Below are 20,579 nucleotides of genomic sequence, written 5' to 3' on the forward strand. Positions count from 1 at the left end.
AAATATCCAAACTTTGTTGATTTGAGGTTTAGTTGTGTATATTAGGATAATGACATTACAAGCAATTGAATCTATTGCAAATGATAAATTGACTTGGATGAGCTTAGAGGCTCTCCAGAGTGCTTGTGAAGCCAGGGAGTTAGACTTTGAAGATAGCTCTAGGGCCGAGCTGATAGCTGCCCTGTTGGACTACCAGATTGATGATGATACTCTTGATGAAGGGGGTGGGGGGTGGAACCACTGAGGATCCTCCCCCGGGCGTAATTACTGGATCTTTTTCCTGGCATGGCCACCTCTCCTGCCGCCGCTATGTCTAAACCCTGCACTGCTGTTCAGGGGGAGGACCTGAAGATTGAACTATTGAACTTTTAAAATTGGAGCTACAAAGGGAACCGCTAGCCTTTCAATACAAAAAGTTGGAAACAGAAGCAGAGTTCAAAGAAGAGGAACTGGCACAAGTAGCACTCAGAGATAGATACACTGAACATCAAAGACTCCAGCTAGAGAAAGCTACCGTGGAGACTTCAGCTAGACCAGCTGGAGGTGTCCGGTCTCATGCCACTAAATTTATGAAATATTTACTGAATGTGTATGTGGATAGTTTGGATATTCTCCAATGGTTGGAAGCCTTTGGGATGGCTTGTGCAATCAGTTATGTTGACCGACAGGATTGGGCTAAGCCTTTGTTAGGCAGAGTACCTCAGAATGGTTATAACTGCATTCTGAAGTTGAGTGTGGGTGAAAGGAGCCAATATGAGTGCATGAAAGTTGCTTTGATTGTCATGTTTGACAAGACACCTACCCAATACCTTTAAAGGTTCTGGGAATATAAAAAGAGAGAGGATGTATCTTGGGTTGACTGGGTGAGTGCTGCGCATATGAACATGATGGGGTGAACTGATGGATACAATGTGAAAACATTTGTTGAATTGTCCCACCTTTTTTGGAGCATTTTGCTGAATCCTGTTCACCAGAGCTGTGTCAGTAGATTGCTGACCAGAATATTTTGGATCCCTTTAAACTGGCCAGGCTGGCTGACAAGTGGGTCTCCCATTTGGTGTCCCTAAGGAACCCAGTGGGAAGGACAAGGACAAAGAGAAAGGGGACTCTCAGACGTCTGAGGAGTCCCCCAAGCATCCACAGCTGAGTAAACCTAAACTTCCCTCTCCTAAGAACCAAACATGTAGTGGGGATAAGTCTTTTGGGGGTGGGAGTAAGAGTAGCGGTTCTCCTGCTGCAAAGCAGGCTCCCAGTGGATCCAGTGCCGTACCTCGCATTCCTGGCACTTTTTGGGACTATGGGGCTCTGGTCCATAAGAAAGTGGACGTCAAGTGTAAAGGTAAGCCACTTGGAGTCCAGGCTGTCAGCCTGACCAGCCCTTGATTCATGCCTGTGGTAGAGGCCACTGTCATCCCCTGCTCTACAGGAATCATATTTGGTGCTCCTGCAGAGATTCCCCTAGTGTCCCTTGGGGCCTGGGACCAGTACGCAGAAGTACTGACTACTATCCCACAAAACACCCACTGATTCTTTAGAAGTGTCCTCCTGAATGGCTGCCAGAGGACTATGTAGGTTCTCCTCTGAGAACTACCAAGTTAGCTGGTGGGCTTCCCAAATTATCTTCTGTAGCCCTAATCACCATCACAATTGCGGACAAGATAGCAAAGCTTCTCGTGCTGGTTCAGGACATTGGACCTGTCCACATCTTGTTGGGAAATGATCTAGTAGAGTAGGGGTTAATCTCAGATGGACTACCCCTGACTGCTGCTGCAGGTACTAGGTCTCAGTTCACACAGGGTCTCACTGCTAGTCAGGTACCCAATCCAAAGGGGAGACACAAGGCGAGAAGGAAGAGCAAGAGGACATCCTTTGTGAAGGGGGCTCCTTCTCTTCCTGCTGTTTCAGTGAGCTCCTCCTTTGTAGAGAGCCCACTAAGCCCAAACCTGGTGCCTACAAGAGGTTGGCGGCACCCAAAGTCTACAGTTTACAGGCCCTTCCTACTGCAGTTGGCACATGAGGTGCCCTTAGCTGGTCATATTGGGACCAAGAAGACTAAGCAAAGGCTCTCTGTACATTTCTAGTGGCTCCGGATGGGAGTGGACATGGAGTCCCACTGTCTTACCTTTCCCACTTGTCAGTTGTCTGGCAAAACTGGAGGCAGTGTAATTGCCCCACTGCAGCCTTTGACAGTGGTTGGCACACCATTTGAGAGGGTTGCCATTGACATTGTCATTCCCCTAAACACCTCCCACATCAAGTGGACACTGGTTCATCCTGGTCCTGGTTGATCATGCCACCAGGTACCCTGAGGCTGTACCCCTTCCGCCATTTACTGCCAAGATGGTTGCCAAGACTCTCCTGGGCTTTTTCACCAGAGTTGGAGTCCCTAAAGAGGTGGTCTCTGGCAGAGGATCCAACTTCATGTCTAATTACATGCAAGTGATGTGGGAGGAATGCGGATTAACATATAAATTCTCCACCTCCTACCATCCCAGACCACTGGACTGGTTGAACGGTTCAATAAGACTCTCAAGGGCATGCTGGGTGCTTTGGAAGATGCCCATGAGGAGGAAATGGGATCTCCTCCTACCATGCCTGCTTTTTCTCTATAGAGAAATGCCTCAAGAGGGTGCTGGTTTCAGCCCCTTTGAGTTTCTCTTTGGACATCCCGTGAGGGTGCTACTTGCCTTAGTAAGAGAAGGTTTGGAAGTCACCACTCCAGGTCCTGCCAAGCAAGTGGGGGACTATGTGTTAGGCCTCAGATGGAAGATGGCACAGATGATGGGCCAGGTATCAGCGAATTGTAGGGCAAACCAATAATTAAACAAGTACTGGCACAACCTTAAGGCCTCACAAGTGGATTGGACACCAGGACAGGAGATCCTTGTGATGGAGCCAACCAAACCTCAAATCTTTGGCAGATAAGTAGGCTAGACCCTTCTGGATATTCTCCAAGATGGGCAAAGTCAACTATCTGGTTGACATGAGAGTCCCTGAAGTAGCCCCTCAGATATTCCATGTTAACAGGCTCAAGCCTTTCCACAGAAGAGAGGATTCTCATGTCTTCTTCTAGCTTCAGAGCAAGAGGAGGATGAAAGTGAACCCCTTCCTGGTTTGCTGCACACCAACCCTCAAGATGACTCAGTGGAGGGAGAACATCTCTCTCCAGATATGACACCAGAGCAACAGAGGGCCTGCAGGGCTTTGCTCCGGGAGTATGCACCTCTGTTCTCACTGACACCAGGCCTCACCCCATGGTACAGGTACGAGATTGACACTGGTGACAGTTTACATGTCAAAAGCAGATGCTATTGGATGTCAGATACCAAGAAGAACCAGATCCAGGCTGAGGTCACCAAGATGCTGGATCTGTGTGTAATTGAACCCTCAACCAGTCCCTGGTTCAGTCCAGTGGTCCGTGTCCCCAAGGCAAGTTCCCAGACAGGTACCAAGGATTGGTTGGAGATTCTGTGTGGACTACAGAGGAGTCAATGCTGTTAAGAAAACTGATGCATACCCATTGACCAGGGCTAATGAGCTTGTGGGCACCATAGGTGCTGCCGAATTTGTAAGCACCTTTGACCTCACCTCAGGCTATTGGCAAATAGCTCTGATGGACCAGGCCAAGGAAAGAACAAACTGTGTTCTCACCATCTGAGGGGTCTACCAATTTAGAGTGATGCCTTTTGGGTTGAAGAATGCACCTGCCACCTTCCAAAGGTGGGTCAATCATGCACTTAGTGGGCTGGAGAACTTTTGTGTGGCCTATTTAGACGACATGTTGTCTGCAGTTTCACCTGGGAAGAGCATTTGATTCACTTGGAAAGGATATTGCAGGCCTTGTGAAGGGCTAACCTCCCTATCAAGGCCACCAAATGCCAGATAGCTCGGGGTCCCTTACCTTGGTCATGAGGTAGGAGGGGGTCAAATCCAACCTCTCCCCAGTAAGGTATAGGGTGTACATGACTGGGAGACTCCAGCTACTCAAACCCAGGTGAGAGCTTTTTTGGGCCTCTCTGGGTATTATCAGAACTTCATGGCGGACCATGTAGCCATAGCTGCCACCCTGACAGCTCAACATCGCTCAAGCAACCAAGGAAGGTTAATTGGACCGAAGACTGTCAGAGGGCCTTCATTGGCTTGAAGGAAAGTGTGTGTTGGTCACCAGTGTTTTGTGTGCCTGACCACAGCAAACGCTTTATTGTTCAAACTGAGTCCCGTGACAACGGAATTGGAGCTGTCTTGTCCTGGTTAGATGACTAAGGGAGGGAACATCCTATCATATTCATCAGTAGAGAACTAGGTGGGCTACTGTTGAAAAGGAATGTGAAAGTATAGTTTGGAGCCTTAATGCCTGTGAGCCTGATTGGCTGCCTGCCTGCATGAATTCCCTTGTGTCTGATTGGCTGACTGAGCTTGTCTCAGCTGAGTAAATGAGTAAATGAGGGACAGATGTGTGTAGCTGGGGACCTCTCACTTCCCAATTTGTTCAGAAGCTGAAGTTGAAACTTGAAGCTGCTTATCCTTGAAGCCCAGCTGGAAGAAGAAGAATTGCTGCTGCTTTCCTTTGACGAAATCTGAAAGCTGTCGAGTCTGTCGAGGACTGATCCGAGAGAGTACCTGGCTATGAGATCTCTTCCCAAGCTACGAGGGAACATTGTTCAGAAGCTGATCTTCATTGAGGCACCCTGGAAATCGGTCCCGAAAGGCTGTCGACTGGAGACAGGGTCCGCCGAGAAATCTTGAAGTAAAGCACCAGGACTTCGAGGCTGTCGAAGTCCATAAACGGCGATCAGAGTTCCGAGAATTTCCCTATCCACTGGAAGCCCATTGAGTCGTGTTGCCCAGAAGCGGAGACAGCTTGACGCCTTGCTGCTCGACAACCAGTGCCCCACCGATCCACCTTGTCTAAGAACATCAAACAAAGGGCTTCCTTGCCATCACCCTCGACTGCTTTGTCCTGCTGGAGAAAGTCAGGGTCGTCAAGGACCGAGGAAAGTCAGCTGGTGGGTTTCCTGCCAACCAAAGTCCACAAAGACACTGACAAGTGAAGATCCGAAATACAGCCATGGTCAAGTCCCAATCTTCGACGCAGATGCCAACACTGACGCCCGCTGCCACGCTTACGTTCTTCACCGAGTCTTCTTTGCAGCACCAAACTCTTTGCATCGAGGTGGACCGCAATCCTCATCGACAAGCACCGCAAAGGTCAAAGATTCAGTCTTGATGTAAGTGTTCACATTTCTTCAAGGAATCTTGAAGCCCTGTGGCTCCTGCTTTAAAGGGAGTCCACCCTTCAGGGATCTGTAAATGAACCGTTGAAGAAACACTTCTAACTCAGGTACATTGGGGTAGTTGAACATTTTAAGCATAAAACAAAGACTATTTAAACACGAATGGACTGGGCTTGTGAATACTCTTTATTACAGGTTGCCCAGTCACACAGAACTGCATCTTGGCAGCTGGGGTTAGCATTCTGCCATTGTTGTATCTATCTTGCCTTCCTTCCTTTGATCTATGCTGATACACATTGTTATGCCTTTATAACTGTCAACAGTTGATGCATTTTAAAGGAGCCAATAGCTAAGTGTAGTACCACATAGACATTGTAAATATTTGCCATATTAGAATTGCCAGAGTACAAAGTGTTATTATTTGAATTGAATTGAATTAAATTGATATTTTATTCCTATCGCACTCGTACACAAGTGTTTCAGAGCGCGGCAAGGGAGGGGAACAGGGGAGAACAAAACAACGATCTTACTAGGCACAGTGACATTGAGAACGTGCAAGTGCATGAGAGAGGGGGAGGGGAAAGCTGCATGGAAGGGGGAGAAGTGGAAAGTGTGGAGCAAAGGAGAAACAGATAAATAATAATAAATAAATAAATAATAAAGTCAACAAACAGTGGTAGTGCAGCCAGCAAGTAGCAAGTGCTGGGTTTAAGGCAGCAGACAAGGTAGGCCTGATAAGTTCAGGAAGAAAAAGGGGGGGATTGTATGGGTACAGATACAGACCCCAGTGTAAGGGGTGACCAGGAGGCAGGGCGGGATGGTGGCAGGGTGAGCAGGTAGCTGGGCCCGAAGGACAGAGTTTGGCCAGGTGCATGGTGCCAAGAGGGAACAGAACAGCAGGGGAGAGGGGGAGCGAAGGCAGAAGCAAAGAGGAAGGTCTTGAGGTGCTTCTGGAACCAGAGATGGTTCTCCTCAAGTTTTAGAATGGCAGGGAGGCTGTTCCAGAGGGAGGCCCCAGCCAAAGACAGAGATCTACCCCCAGCTAATTTCTTTGAAAAACACCTGACCCTGAGGGAGTTAGAGGTAGAGGAGCGAAGAGCTCGGGAGGGGTGATATTTGTGGAGGGATAGCTGAAGGTATTTTGGCCCCAGGCCCCAGAAAGCTTTGTGGACAATGCAGAGGGTTTTGAATTTAATCCTTGCATCCACTGGGAGCCAATGGAGAGATTTCAGAGCTGGAGAGATACGATCCGAGGTTTTGAGGCCAAGGACAAGTCTTGCAGTCCTGTTCTGGATTAGTTGCAGAGGGCGGAGAGTAAAGACAGGTAGATTTAGAAAGAGGCTGTTACAATAGTCCAACCTAGAGAGAACCAGAGCTTGGGAGACAGTGAGCTTCTGGGGGACGGAGAGGAAAGGCAGAGTACCTCTGAGGAGGTGCAGTAGGAAGTTTGATTTTTTAGAGACATCAGTGATGTGGGCGGAGAGGGAAAGTGTGGAGTCAAAGATGACCCCAAGGTTCTTAGCCTCGCAGGTGGGGGTAGGATGAGGGCCAAGGGAGGCCTGCCAGAGAGTGAGGGGAAAGGACGGTGAAAGTGTGCTGATGAGGAGGATCTCCGTCTTGCTGGCATTCAGACAAAGTTCATTGGCGGCACATCAATCTAGAATGGCAGTTAGGCAATCAGAGATGAGAGAGGGAGAGTAGGTGGCCGAGGGCAGCCTGAAAATGAGTTGAGCGTCATCAACGTAGCACTGGAAATTTGAGCATAGAATGGCAATGCCGTGGCGAGAGTTGTCAGGTATTGGTTGAAAAGCCATGGCGAGAGGTTAGACTCCTGGGGAACACCACAGGTAGAGATGGAGATATATGAAAGGAAGGACCCAAGTTGGACCTGGGAGGGTCGATCAGAGAGGAAAGAGGTCAGCCAGGCCAGAACCTGATCAGTGATACCGAGGTTATCACAGAGACGGTTGAGCAGGATGGTATGGTTGACCATGTCGAAGGCAGAAGAGAGATCGAGTAGGATGAGGACGGAGCAAATGTTAGAGTCAAGGTTGGAGAGCAGATCTTCACGGATGTTCAGGAGAGCAGTTTCCAGTTTCTGGCAGCTCTGAAGCCAGACTGGTGGTCATGGAGACAGCCAACATAATCGGAATGAAGGTTAACCTGAGAGATCCCCAGCTTTTCCAGGAGTTTACCCAGAAAGGGAGTAATGGAAATTGGGCGATAGTTAGCCTGACAAAAAGGATCAGCTGTGGGATTTTTGGGAAGAGGATGCACAAGGGAGTGCTTCAGAAGGGAGGGGAAGGATCCTGAGTCAAAGGAGTGTATAATTGATGCAGATATCTTGAACCTTTTTTAATATATGAAGAACTGTGATAGCATTCACCATGTTTAAGAGAACCTCTGGGATCCTCCAAATGATTAACTTACTCCACAGTAACTCTCTACCAACTTTGTCAAAGGAAGCAGACATATCTAACATGGCAACATCAAGTGCATGTCTGTTAAAGTGTTACTATATAGCATAGTTAAGATCAACCCATTCAAAGAGGTTCTGAGACCCTTTCTGTACCCAGTCTGTAAAATGTGTAATCTAGAGGCCCTCTCAGCCCAATCTGTTATATCTTTTAGCAAAGTATTTGCCAGTAATTAGCTCATAGAATCAATTAAAGCTATCGAACTGTGACTGAAGGGATCTCTTCAAGGTCCCTTCTTATAGATGGGAACAACGATGGCATTGTGCCAAGAGGAGGGCAAAACATGTGATTGTACAATATGCCTAAAAAAGTATGCAAAATGTCTGCCCATAACTCAATCTTACTTTTTAAGATGATGTTTGAAATCCTATCAGGACCGCAGGCCCTAGAGGATTTCAACCTGCTAAACAGATGCCTGATATCATCTACATACCACTACCTTTCCCAAATACCCACCGATTTCTACATCGAAGTATTGCCCAGTGGACCCTCTGCTTTAAAAAGATGGGTAAAATAAACAGCCCATTTTTCCTCTGAGATACCATTCGCTTGGACAACTTTCTGATATCCTTCATGACCATTTGGAACGCTCCATATGCGTTTATTGTCCGAGCAGCCTGTCCCGAGCTGTTTTAAAATGTTTAGTTAGCATTTTTGATATACAAATAGATTCATTATAGACAAAAGTATTTTTCTTGAGAATGTTACAGCAGCACACTAGAAGCAAATAGTTATTAAACTCTGTTGAATATTTAAAGATGAATCCCAATTTACATATTTGATGCATATATAATAAACAAAAGATACACTAGGAAAAGTTTTTAAAAAATGTGTATCCATTTATTTATTTGTTTAATGCTATATTTTGTTATTTTCTTCACATGAAATTTGTTTCTTTAAAGTTGTATTCCATTGTACAGTGGTGATCATGTATGACGTAACGTGATGTGCCATTCATTGGCGGATAGAGCAAGTAAAAACACATTGCTGACCATTGGCAGGATTGACATGTTCATTCAGTCATGTTTATTGGTATGGGAAATATACGCTTTATTCATTTGGCTTTTAATGTATTCCGGACTGATTTCTTTTTTATCTTTCCAGGTGTGATGAGAGGAAAAACTTTGTGTCAACTCACTTTGCCTTTCCACATTCACTACACTTTTCCAGCCAGTGAATATTTCAAGGAAATCATTCTTGGAACCACGAATGAAAGTTCTTTGCAAGACATAGAGAAATGGCTTAAGAACGAACCAGATACCTTCGACATGAGCCATATAGCTCCGTATCTTTGTGACGGTGAAACAGACAGGTATGCAATCGCCTGCAATGCACCTATCTGCATTTAAGTTATGTCATATTATTAAATATTTACACTGGATGCTTCACCAACTAATGAATACAATCACCATCATTGAATGCTGTCTATAGCATACGCAGGCCATGCAATATATACTATGTAGGACAAATAGTCTGATGACACCAAACTTGCTGGAATGAAGATAAATCGAACACAGAAACAGCAAACCTAAAATCTTCAGGGGCGCATTTCTTTCAAGCAAAACAATATAATGTCAACCCAGTGAAAGCTCCTCTCCGCGGGTACAGCTGCTTATGCAAGGAACCCCTGATTGCTGGGGAGTGTTTTGCACAGACCTCAGTTTAGGGGTGCAGGGGAACTTATCCTTAGTGAACAAACACAGTGCCCTCCAAGCAAGAACAATAACTGTCACTCTCAGGAGCCAAAGTGCTGTATGGGAAATTATTCCCACACACACATACACAACAAAATTAACCAACACAGTATGATATTAATACATATAAAACACAGTAATGGGTCCTTACTCAATGAAAAATAGTATGATGGACTGGCTTAACAAGAAGTACTGGGCCTCTGTGGTCCCTAGAAAGGAGGGATGAAAGGGGTTAAATCAGTATAGGAAACATCCCACAGTGCCAACCATTAACAGATGGAATTAGTTGCACAGTACTGGGCTAAAAAATGCCAGAAAACAATATGCAATAATAAGAAATGATGTTATGTCAAACAGTTACAATGATAACACTGTATCCAGCGGTTTGCAGTGAACTACAGGGATGTATTAGACCATCACTGCTACAAACTAAAATTCTACTTTCTATTCTAGACCCTCCGGGGTCTCACATGGGTCCAGTGAGAAATGCCTTAGATAGAACCAGTTAAGTACCTTCAAAAGTTACTTTTCAGGTGTTTATAATCTTTCCGAAATATTCTTCCATAATCATTAATACCATTGAGCTTTGGTCTCCACTTTTGTCATTATTTTTTAATGCGAGTGTAAATTCTGGGCACTGTGCTCCCTCCTGGAAGTGGGCTGTTATTTTCCCTATTTTCTAAAATGGGAGAACCTACTAGCCCATTGTTTTATCACACAATCTCGTTATTAGATTTGTCCTTTAAAATATTTGGCTGGATTGTGGCCGGGGGTTTAGAGCAGTGGATTTCTGAAAAGTCCATTCTAATGGATATCCAGTTGGGGTTTAGGCCCAGGGTTGGTACCTGTGAGAAAGTTGTAAATTTGTATTTATTGGTGGCACATTCAGTATTTGTAAAGGAGAAACAATTGTTCTGGCTTCCATGGACCTAAGCAAGCCTTTGATAAGGTGAATAGGGCCACATTATGGGCTGTGCTCGAGAACATGAATTGTCCAGGAGAGTTACTAATCTTGCTGCGAGCAATACACAGTGGGAATCAGGCTTGTGTCTGTTATGGGGCAGATGGGATGTGCACAAACTATTTTGATGTAAATCTCGGGGTCCGCCTGGGCTGCGTTCTGGCACCGATACTTTTTACTTTATACAGTAATGGTCTTTTGGTAGCCTTTGCCCTCCAAAAGCTAATACATGCCAATTTGGGCTTTAATGAGCAATTTAGACTTGAAGATTAACACTGAGAAGTAGGTTATGGCCTGTGAGAAGGGAAGAAAGCAAATTAGGATGAGTTCTATGATATGCAATGGGATAGTTATTCAGAGAATCCAGGACATTTATTACCTGGGCATTCGGTTCTCTAGTGTGGTCTCCAGCTCGGCTCAAATGTTTACACAAAAATCCAGATGAGCCAAGGCTTGAGGGGCCTTTCACGGTTCATGTCCATAGGCCAAGGGTGTCCTCTTGACCTGTTTCTTAAAGTATATGTGGCACAGACTAAGGCGGCAACCAGCTATGGGGCCTCACTATGGGGCATAGGTTCCCCAAAAGCCCTACAGATACAGGAAAATGTATTCCTAAAAATACTGGGGCTTCCTTTTTCCACACCTAATTTTGCTGTTCATACTGAACTGGGCATCGGTTATTTGGAAGATGCCTGGGTCATGTCCCCAATATTTCATTGGCTCTGTATTTGGGCCAGTGGTAAAGCTGGTTTCACCCAGTTTATCATTAAATCGTTATTGAAAAGGGGTGATTGGTCCAAGAGTTCTTGGTTGCAAAACATATGGTTAAAGGTCTCTTCTTTAAATGCACTTGCAGTTTTTCCTCCTGGTATGTTATTGACCTCTTTCAGCATCTTGGTTAAAGAACAGTGAGAGTCAAATGAACTACAGGAAGAAACCAACCGACTGATTACAGCCATTAGTTGGGTGGACTCAGTACAATTTTATCTTACCATGAATACAAACAAATCTGATTGGCCTACACACCAATCAGATAAAAAATAATCTGGCCAGGAAATGGCGAACCACAAGGACACCACTCCACCATCACAGTCCTCCTGCTCTGGTGGGGCATGGTTAGCAACCTTCAATTGAAAGGGGTTAATACAGGAGATGGGCCACACCCTGAGTTCCTTGATGATTAACAAATATAGACACCAGCGTGAATTTTTATAGAGACCCCAATGGGGTCCCTCTTTATTAAACATACCCTTATGAGACCCTAGATTTCCCCTGGCTTGAGCACCATCTAAGCAGGCACCAGTTACGTCAGCTCACCCCTTCACAGTACCTTTATGTCTGTCCAATGTGCAGGGCTGTTCCTGATGACACTGGCTGATGAACTGGGCCCTGCCCCACAAATTACGGGTGATACTTGGCCCCCTCCTTTTCTTCCACAGTGGCTCTGTCCACCACGTGGTGCCACAGCACATCCCGCATCATTGTCCTGGGTGGACCCCTATGCACCTGCAGACCACGCACACTCACCACCTCACCCAGGGCCATGTTATCGTTCAGGGAGGGCCCTGTTGGCTGGGGTTCCACCCGATATCACTGCTGTGACCCGCTGCCTAAATATTATTTTGGGGTGGGCCCAGTTTGCTGGGGGACCCACCCGATATCACTTCCATGTCCCGCAGCCTCTTTTTGGCCAATGGGTAGGCCCCGTATCAGAACCGGCAGCATCCCCGTTGCGTTGGGGATGCCGCTGCACTAATTGCAGAGGGTCAGGCCTCCTCCTGCCCCCCTCCTCTTGGCCCGCCCCATCGGCAATGCATTGTGGAAACAGAGCGGGTGGTTCACGACTTCACCCAGGTGCTCCGCTGGGTACACCGGGGCTTTCTTCAGTGCTCAACAGAGCCAGCCGGGACGTACACACCGCCTCTTCTTCACCAGGGTTGGCGGCGGCAAACCGGGGGCTTCCTCTGCGCTTCTCTGCAGCCTCCCGACATACGCAGGAGGATTTTTTTGGTAACAGGCCCACCTCCCTGGCCACGAGGTGGGCCTTTGGGGGCACGGCTGGGCTTCCTGGTCATGGCCGACCCCCACACACGGCCCTTGCTGGGCTGTTCTTGATGGGCCCAGGCAGCCACCCGTGTCATAAATGTCTCTAGGGCCAGTCTGCTCTGGGCAAGCCGCCAGTCACAATTGGACCAGGGGCGTCCGAGCCACTCCTTGCATAGCAGCTTGGCCCCCCTGCACAGTCTCTGTGGAGGGCTTCCCATTGCCACCAAGCACATTTCAATGGATTAAGGCCCCAGGGGGCTGTTCGAGGCAGCAACCCCTCCAGGTAAGTCTTTTTCTTTTCTCTAGCTCTCTCCAACTGTCCTTTTTACTGTCTTTATTTTTAAACCCAGTGGTGCCCATGGTGGGCAGGATGGTTTCTCCCAAACACACACATAAATAAAAGACACACACACGCTACACTTAAATAAAACCTTTTTTTATTACACTGCCATGGGGCTGCATTGGAGGCACTGCTAAAATGGGCTAGGCCCTTGAGGGCCCGGGTGTGTCTTCATAGCAACGCCCCTAGTGTAGGAGGCATTCTGGGGATAGGAATTTCCAGAAGGGGGGACTAATGTAGCCCATGGCCCCACAGGGCCCAGCTAGTGTGCTACATGCTGGCCCTCTGAGGGAACACACAGAAAGAAAAATATGCAAACACCAGTGTAATAATACAAGGTTTTTATTAAGTGTGGTGATTGTGTGTGTCTTTAATTTATGTGTGTGTTTGGGAGAAACCATCCAGCCCAACATGGGGCTGGAGTGAATGTTGGAAGTAAAGGACAGACAATACGGAAGAACTCCCCTGCCCAAGAATGGGTTGGGAAGGGGAGGGAAGAAAAGAATCCAGCCGGATTTAAACATAAAGACAGTTAAAAGGATGGTTGAAGAGAGGGAGAGAAAAGAAAAAGCCTTACCTGGGAGGTTGCTGCAACCTCTGGGCCGTGGCACCTGTTTGCCAGCGTGGCGGTGCAGCATGGTGGTGGCTGCCCAACCCACCAAGAACAGCCTGGCCAGGACTGCATGTAGGGGGGGGCCTAGACCAGGCTGCCGGACTGTGCCCCTAAAGGCCCGCCTCATGGCCAGCAAGGCGGGCCTGTTAATAAAAAAAAACTCCCGAGCTGCACTTGTCCGAGGCAGCCAGTAAGTTGCAGAGACGTGCAGCAGAAGCCCCGGGTTGGCCGCCGCAAACATGGGTGAAGTTGAGGCAGTGTGTAAGTCCCGACTATTCCGTTGAGCAGCCTGGATGAAGATGCGGCCAGCCCTCAGCGTTTCCACAATGCATTGCTGTGGGGGCGGGCCAGTAGGAGGCCTGACGCTTTGCAATGAGCACAGCGGCATCCCCATAGCAACAGGGATGCCGCCGGCTCTGATAATAGTGCTCCGGCCTTGCAGTGACTTCAGGTGGACCCCCCAGCCAATGGGGCCCACCCATGGACTGAAAAGAGGCAGCGGGTTGCAGCGGTGATATCAGGTGAGCCGTCCAATGGAACGGGGCCCACTCTAAAAAACTATTATGGCCACAGGTTACGCAGTGATTTCGGGTGGGCCCCCCAGCCAACAGGGTCCATCCTAAATTCGGATTTATAGCATGGGGGTTGCAGCAGTGACATCAGGAGGGCCCCTGAATGATAACATGGCCGTGGGCTCAGTGGTGAGTGTGGGCAGTTCCCAGGTGCATAGGGGGCTGCTCCGGACAATGAAAAGGATATGGGAGGTGCTGTGGCCCCATGTGGTGGATGGTGCCACCCTGGAAGAAAAGCAGGGGGCCAGGTCTCACCCGTCATCTGTGGTACAGGGCCAGCTCATCAGCCAGTGTCATCAGGCGCAGCCCTGCAAATTGGACAGGCCTAAAGGTATTGTGAAGGGGTGTCTGCAGCAGTCACCCCATTGTGACATGGGGTTTTGTGTTTGCGTGGTATGTCTTTATATATATATCAGTGAAAAAAGATTGTTAAATTAAAGGGACGTTATGGTTAAGTTGCACTAGTAAAAGCCTACGAAATTCAATGGAAAACGTTGTTACAGGGACGTTTTGGTTACAGGTAAAACCAAAAACCCCCAGAAATTCACCAGTTATGGTACCCTAAGCAACCATAACTCGCCCTACCACGGTGCACTGCAAGGACTAACACCCATTACATCAAAGATGACATCACGTTTCCCTCCAGCCAACCACCGGCCGTGTCCAATGTTCGCCGACATGACGGCGCACTGCAAGCCAATGAGACTTTTGTACACGGAACAGAGACGTGCATTTCAGTTCTTTGCAACAAAAGTACTGGTCGGATTTCCACCATGCGCGCTTTCGAAATCAAGCGCCCGCTCCTGCCACACGCCTGTAGCTGTGCGCAAAGTTTTTGCCCATTCAGTCTATGGAGAAAAAAAATGTTGGGACCCACCCTCTACCTTTGTCCCCACTCCACGAAACCTCTCCCACCTTAGCATAAAAATTCAGAGCAGGCCATATACTTTTAAAACAAAAGTTTGGTAAGGATTGGTCCAGGGGGAGCAAAGTTATAAGCCCCCCAAAAAGTGATCTTCCTATAGGTTTAGCAACTTAACCATAACTACATGGCCGCTACCGCGGGCCGTGTAAAATATATATATATATATATTTAAGCAAAATGCCCCGAGAGGCGGGGGCATTACCGAGTCAGGTAATGCCCCAAGGCCCATAGTTATAGGCCCGAGCAATGCTGTAGAGACACATGGCCTACAGCACTACCATCAGTGCTGAAGGCTGGCAGCGCACACAGTTCAAACAGGACCAGCAACACACATAACACCAGGGCACAGCCACATGGCATACAGCACTAACATTACTGCTGAAGGCTGCCAGCCCAGAGTGCAACCAAGACTTGTGGCACACACAGCACCACTGACAAGGCGCATGGTCTGCAGCTCTATCATCAGTGCGGTGGACTTCTAGCCCACAAAGTGCAACCCTGGCCAGCAACGCACACAGCATTGCTATGAAGACAAATGTCTTGCACAAATATAATTGCTGGGGTTTCCATCTGGCACAGCAGAAAGCACGCCCATCAGCACAATCAGCAGTAACACAGACATACAAACATAGTCTGCAGCACATGCACCAATGCGGAGGGCTGTCAGCACATTTTAATGACGTAGTGCACTGCGCAGCGGATAGTTTTTGGGCCAAAGTGCGCATAGCTCACTCTAGTCCTCTGTGTTGATAATGCAGGCCACATGATCGAATACCGCCAAGGTTCACTCAACTCTTCATTCTTTTAAGGTTCATAAATTGAGCACCATCGAAATGGATAAGACAGTATTACTAGTGGCCGAAATCTGGCATTGAGTGGATTCTAAAAAAGTGACATTTAAAAAGCACGATTTCCCACAAAATGTACTCCCAGGTCCCCCTTCAGTACGCAATGAATTGCCAACCACAAGGGCTATGGCTGTGGAAAAATGATTGCATTCAGCACTGACTTCAGAAATGTAAAACTGGAGACCACATAGTTCGGGCTGAGCATTTAATGAGTTTAAGAAGTGAGTGCATCCATTGGGGAGGTCATAGGTCACTGCAGGGGTGGTTAAGGGAGCATTAGTCAAAGAAAGCTACCTGCCTTACCCTATTCCCCAGCTAAGGGGTGACGATTTGTGGGGCTCCCCTTCCATTTTCAGGAACCCCTCATATTTCTGTTTCTCTAAGATTCATTTAACCGATGCCCATTTTTTAACTGTGACATTAGCATCCGACACCATTAGTTTCCCCGATATCCCTTCCGAATGACCAGAGTGAACATGACAACAAATGTTTTGGGGAGGCCCCCACAGAGGTTTAAGGACTCGAGTCATTTTAGCCATGTTGCGGGGTGGGCGACGGGAGGAGGTAGGTGAGCTCCTGGTTCATACAGGAAGCCCCTAGTGGAAATCCCAGCTGGATGGTTGCAAATGGATCGATTTGCTTGAATATGGGCTTCTAGGCACTACTGAACGTAAAGAGTCTGCCACCAGAACACAGCGTTTACAGTCTTGGCCTTTAATTGTACACATCATCATTTTAAAGGGCCTATGTCCACAATGCTTTTGCTTGTTAAAGAAAAGCTCATGAGAGGAAATGTTGTCTCCTGCTGACACAAAGTCTGGTGGCTTAACTGAACCCCAATAGTAAAAATACCAGTCAAATCCTGCTGCTGTGCTGGGGTCAGTTTAAGAGGAGAGAACACAAACTGTATGATTGATTGGCTCGCGCACAGTAAGCAGTTTCAACCAATGCATGTTAGTTGCAATTGATATTCTTATTGAACAATAAAATGTCCATTTATTTCCCCTGATCATTCATAAAATAATGTCCAAAATACAATATGCTGCAACTAGATCCATTAGAAACCATTTGATGTAGCAACTAGAAAGGGCCCCAGAAACACCCATACACAGCCTGCTGTTCCCTGATAGGCCCATGGAGAATTCTAATGATGAGTCACGTGCAGTGTTGGCTTTTGGAGGATTTGCAGAACTGAGATCCAGCAAAACATGTCTTCCCGGATCCAGGGAATTTCATTTGCCTCTGCAGGAACTCACGAATATTCAAGTACAGCGTTTAGGTAAAGCGAGTCCATGCTAGACAAACCCAGCATGCTGTACAGTGTGATGCATTTCTTTGTGTAGGCATGGTGGTTTATTTTAGTTATGTGACTGTTTATATAAAACACACAACAAATTATTTTCTGTGCCACAGCGTTTGTTCTAAATGTAACCCGCCAAATAATTGTACTTATTTTGTTTTTGTATTAAAAATGAAAAGTGAATAGTCAAGAAGAAGAGAAGATTACCTGCTGGTGTGTGCCAGGAGTGCAGGCGGCTGGGTTCCCGAGGCACAGGCAGGGCTTGACTTCTCGCCTAAACTGCGCATGCGTGTAGTGTACATTCAGCAAGGCAGCAGGCAGGCAGCCTTGCCGGACCCTCACCTCATGGCCTCGCCTTGCTGCCACTGCTGTGTATGCGGACCGCAGCCGCCCCCAGGCCTGACGCCCCGCTACACCACTGCCCACTGCAGCTTCTGTTTAAGAAAAAATAAATATATATATATTTTTTTTTAATAGAGGGGTCGCCAGGGAGAAGCCCAAGGTAGTAGCTGCGACCACAGGGTTAATTTTGTAACCCCTGGTGACCCCCAAATGATGTCCCTGGGTCTTAGTAAATATATTCAAAATCATGATGATGATATAATATTTCTTTTATTACAGGGAAAGATGGATCAAGAAGCAAAACATGCTGCGAAGTAAGATGAAGCAAGTGTACCAATACAATATCTCAAAGAGTAACGTATTCGATCCCAACGTCGTGCCCCCGGTGGACTGCCTGCTCCTGACCTACTGCCTAGAGCTCCTCACCCTGGACAAAGAGACTTACTGCAAGGCCCTGAAAAACGTCTCATTGAGCGTAAAACCTGGAGGCTATGTAATAATGGTCATTGCATACCAAGCAACATTTTACATGGTGGGTAACGTGAAATTTCCCCATCTGTGCTTTGACGAGGGTTTCCTGAGGAAAGCTCTTACTGATACTGGTTACTGTATTGAAAAACTACTTGTGCTTCCACGGAAATGTCAAGGTTTGTTTGATATATGTGATTATACCCATAAAATAGTGTTATATGCACGTAAAGAAGCGGGGGGTTAGTCTTCTGATAGAGGGCACCTGTGAGGGAGAACTATGAGGGCCTGGAGAGGGATTGGATAACCACCTTTTACATATTTTCCCTCCAGAATATTATTATGAATTCTTTTTGGGAAGCAAATGGGTGACGCTAGATACAACTGAAAATAAGCTTTGCACACACCCTTGAGTTACTACAGATATAATCCTCACAATAGAGACAAGTTGCATTCTATAAATGCACAGTCAGAAATATGCTATTTGCCTTTCATACTTTATTTCTTAGATCCTTCCATGCATATCATATCGTCCTGTTAAGGACAATCAGAAAGCTTCCTCCCTTCTTCTCAGGAGGAAGAGACTCTATAAGCTCCACTGGGCATGTGGGAACTCACTCAGCTAAACTCCAAACACATTTACTTCGGGTATTCAGAATTAGACCTCCTAGGCTTGCCACCAGTCACAACCTAACCCTATTGTCATATTAGTGAGTACTTGTGTAAGTAACCTCTGAAGGATGAATGGTTGCATTGTGCATGACTCAGATGTGACGGATTCTATTTCAGATCTGTGGACCTTTCACAGGTGCAAGCTGAGTGTATTACTTCGGCCTTTCATCCCACCATTGACTGTATAGTGATGAGCCTGAGGCACGCCACCCTCACCCCAACCCACCACACCTCCCTTTGCCTCTTCATTCCATGGAACTCTCCCCTTTTCACAATATTCCAATGTTTACCGCTAGGTTTGCGCTACATACCTCCTTATGCACACATACCCATGATGCAATATTCCTGTTGGCATCCAATGAGTATAACAAACAAATAACTAAGACTGAATTTTAAACAAACACAAAAATACCAAACTTTAAAAATAAATATATGCGGGGTGGGGTAAGGGGTTAAATCTGGTGGGGAGGGGACTGGAGTGGGGTTTTAAGCATGGGGAAATGGGGGGCTTGGGGAGGGACCCCTCAAAAAATTATGATTTTCTCATTGTTTTTGTTTCAGAAAAAAATAACTCTTTATTTTTGAATTCATTTACATTACATAGAACCATCCCTGTTACTGTTTTAAAAACCTTGATGGGACAAATGTATGCAACCTCAGACATATGAAAGGAGGCATCATGTGTTCTTCATTTGTTCCTGATCTTAGCCCCAGCCCTAACAGTCTGTTTCAGGTGTATGCCTGCCTCAAACCCCCCCCCCCCCTCTAGTGATTTTACCAACCTCAATGGTTCTAAGGAAAACATTCTACCAACGCCTTCTATGGCGTCACTACCAATCTGTATGGTAAACATGTACCCGTCCTTAGTAGGAGGAATCTTACATCCCGAAGGCTTGTAATGAGACCGCAGGCCTTAGAGACGTACATGTCTGTCATGAACTCACCCCTATTATTATATGACATGCGAGAGACATAAGAGAGAGGGACGGCTCATTCATCTATACTTTATATATGTCGTTCTCCACCCCATGCTTACAGGAATTCAGGGATATATAGCTGCTGATACCTGTTACTATGGGAATATATACAAACACACTGGTTCTCATGTTAGTAAACTCAGAATGGTGAATTGCACAGCCTGCATGCTTACCACGTGACTTCCCATGTCTAGTTCCGCAAGCCTTTTAGAGGTATGTGCCTACAGTATTACAAACCTGAACTGTAGCAATTGGATCCACTTCAGAAGGCTGGAAGCATGAATTCTGCCTGCCTCATTTCATGCCTGCCACCTGTAGGTTACACACAGATGTCTGCAGCAGGGGCATTCATCTACTGAGATATCTTGCTGCAGAGTTTAATGTGCTCTCTCTTTTGGCGACCGGTCACAGATAAAGTGAATATTTTCTCCCCTCTTCCTAACTCACTAAACAGGATTAAACCACTGGGTCCAGACCGACCGCCGGATAAGTTGCATACCAACACCTTTTCCTCCCACAAAAACAGGGAAATACTCCCACCAAGAAATAAGGAGTAATAAGACTCCAAACAAGAAATAGTGACTGATGGATGCATAGGATCAAGCCGCCCCACTCTCATCCACACAGTCCAATAGATGTGCTCAGATCAATGGTACCACAGAGTAGTGCCACAGGATGGGGCAATACTGTTATTATTGCCTAATCTGAGGAGCAATATTAAAGACAAAATGCAACTGTTAATTGGCACATTTCTGAATGCAAATATCTTTGGGTTACAAACAGATGTCTTTTCTACAGTTCAAACATGTGCTTGCTCATCTGAAATAAATACACGGATTGTCAATCAGATTTACATGTTTACTCCATATCAATAACTTTAAAACCACCTTAAAATAAACCAGGATTGCAATAGATATATATTTTTTGGGATTCAAGCTTGTTGCTCTGTTAGATTTATACTCAAATAAGGAAATCACAGAGTATCCTTTCTTAATATTCACATTATTATTATTATTATTATAAGGATTAGAGTCGGGTATATACCTGTCACTCTGCGCCACTGCATCTGCAAGATAGTTCCTGTACGCTGCCTGCCCCTCTTTGCGGGAG

At 46.5% G+C, this 20,579-nt stretch overlaps 1 protein-coding gene across 1 annotated transcript in view; it reads left to right on the forward strand.

Moving 5' to 3' along the window:
- LOC138487683 (nicotinamide N-methyltransferase-like) overlaps window positions 1-18,938 on the forward strand; it is a 52,359-nt gene extending 33,421 nt beyond the window's left edge. The window contains exons 2-3 of the mRNA XM_069614209.1: window positions 8,816-9,023; window positions 17,632-18,938. Coding sequence (XP_069470310.1) covers window positions 8,816-9,023; window positions 17,632-18,067 — 644 coding nt within the window. The 3' untranslated portion in view covers window positions 18,068-18,938. The remainder of the gene's footprint in view (window positions 1-8,815; window positions 9,024-17,631) is intronic.
- The last annotated feature ends 1,641 nt before the right edge of the window (window positions 18,939-20,579 follow it).

Source organism: Ambystoma mexicanum, chromosome 9 (genome assembly GCF_040938575.1).
Source record: "Ambystoma mexicanum isolate Mex_15411 chromosome 9, UKY_AmexF1_1, whole genome shotgun sequence".
Lineage (NCBI taxonomy): Eukaryota > Metazoa > Chordata > Amphibia > Caudata > Ambystomatidae > Ambystoma > Ambystoma mexicanum.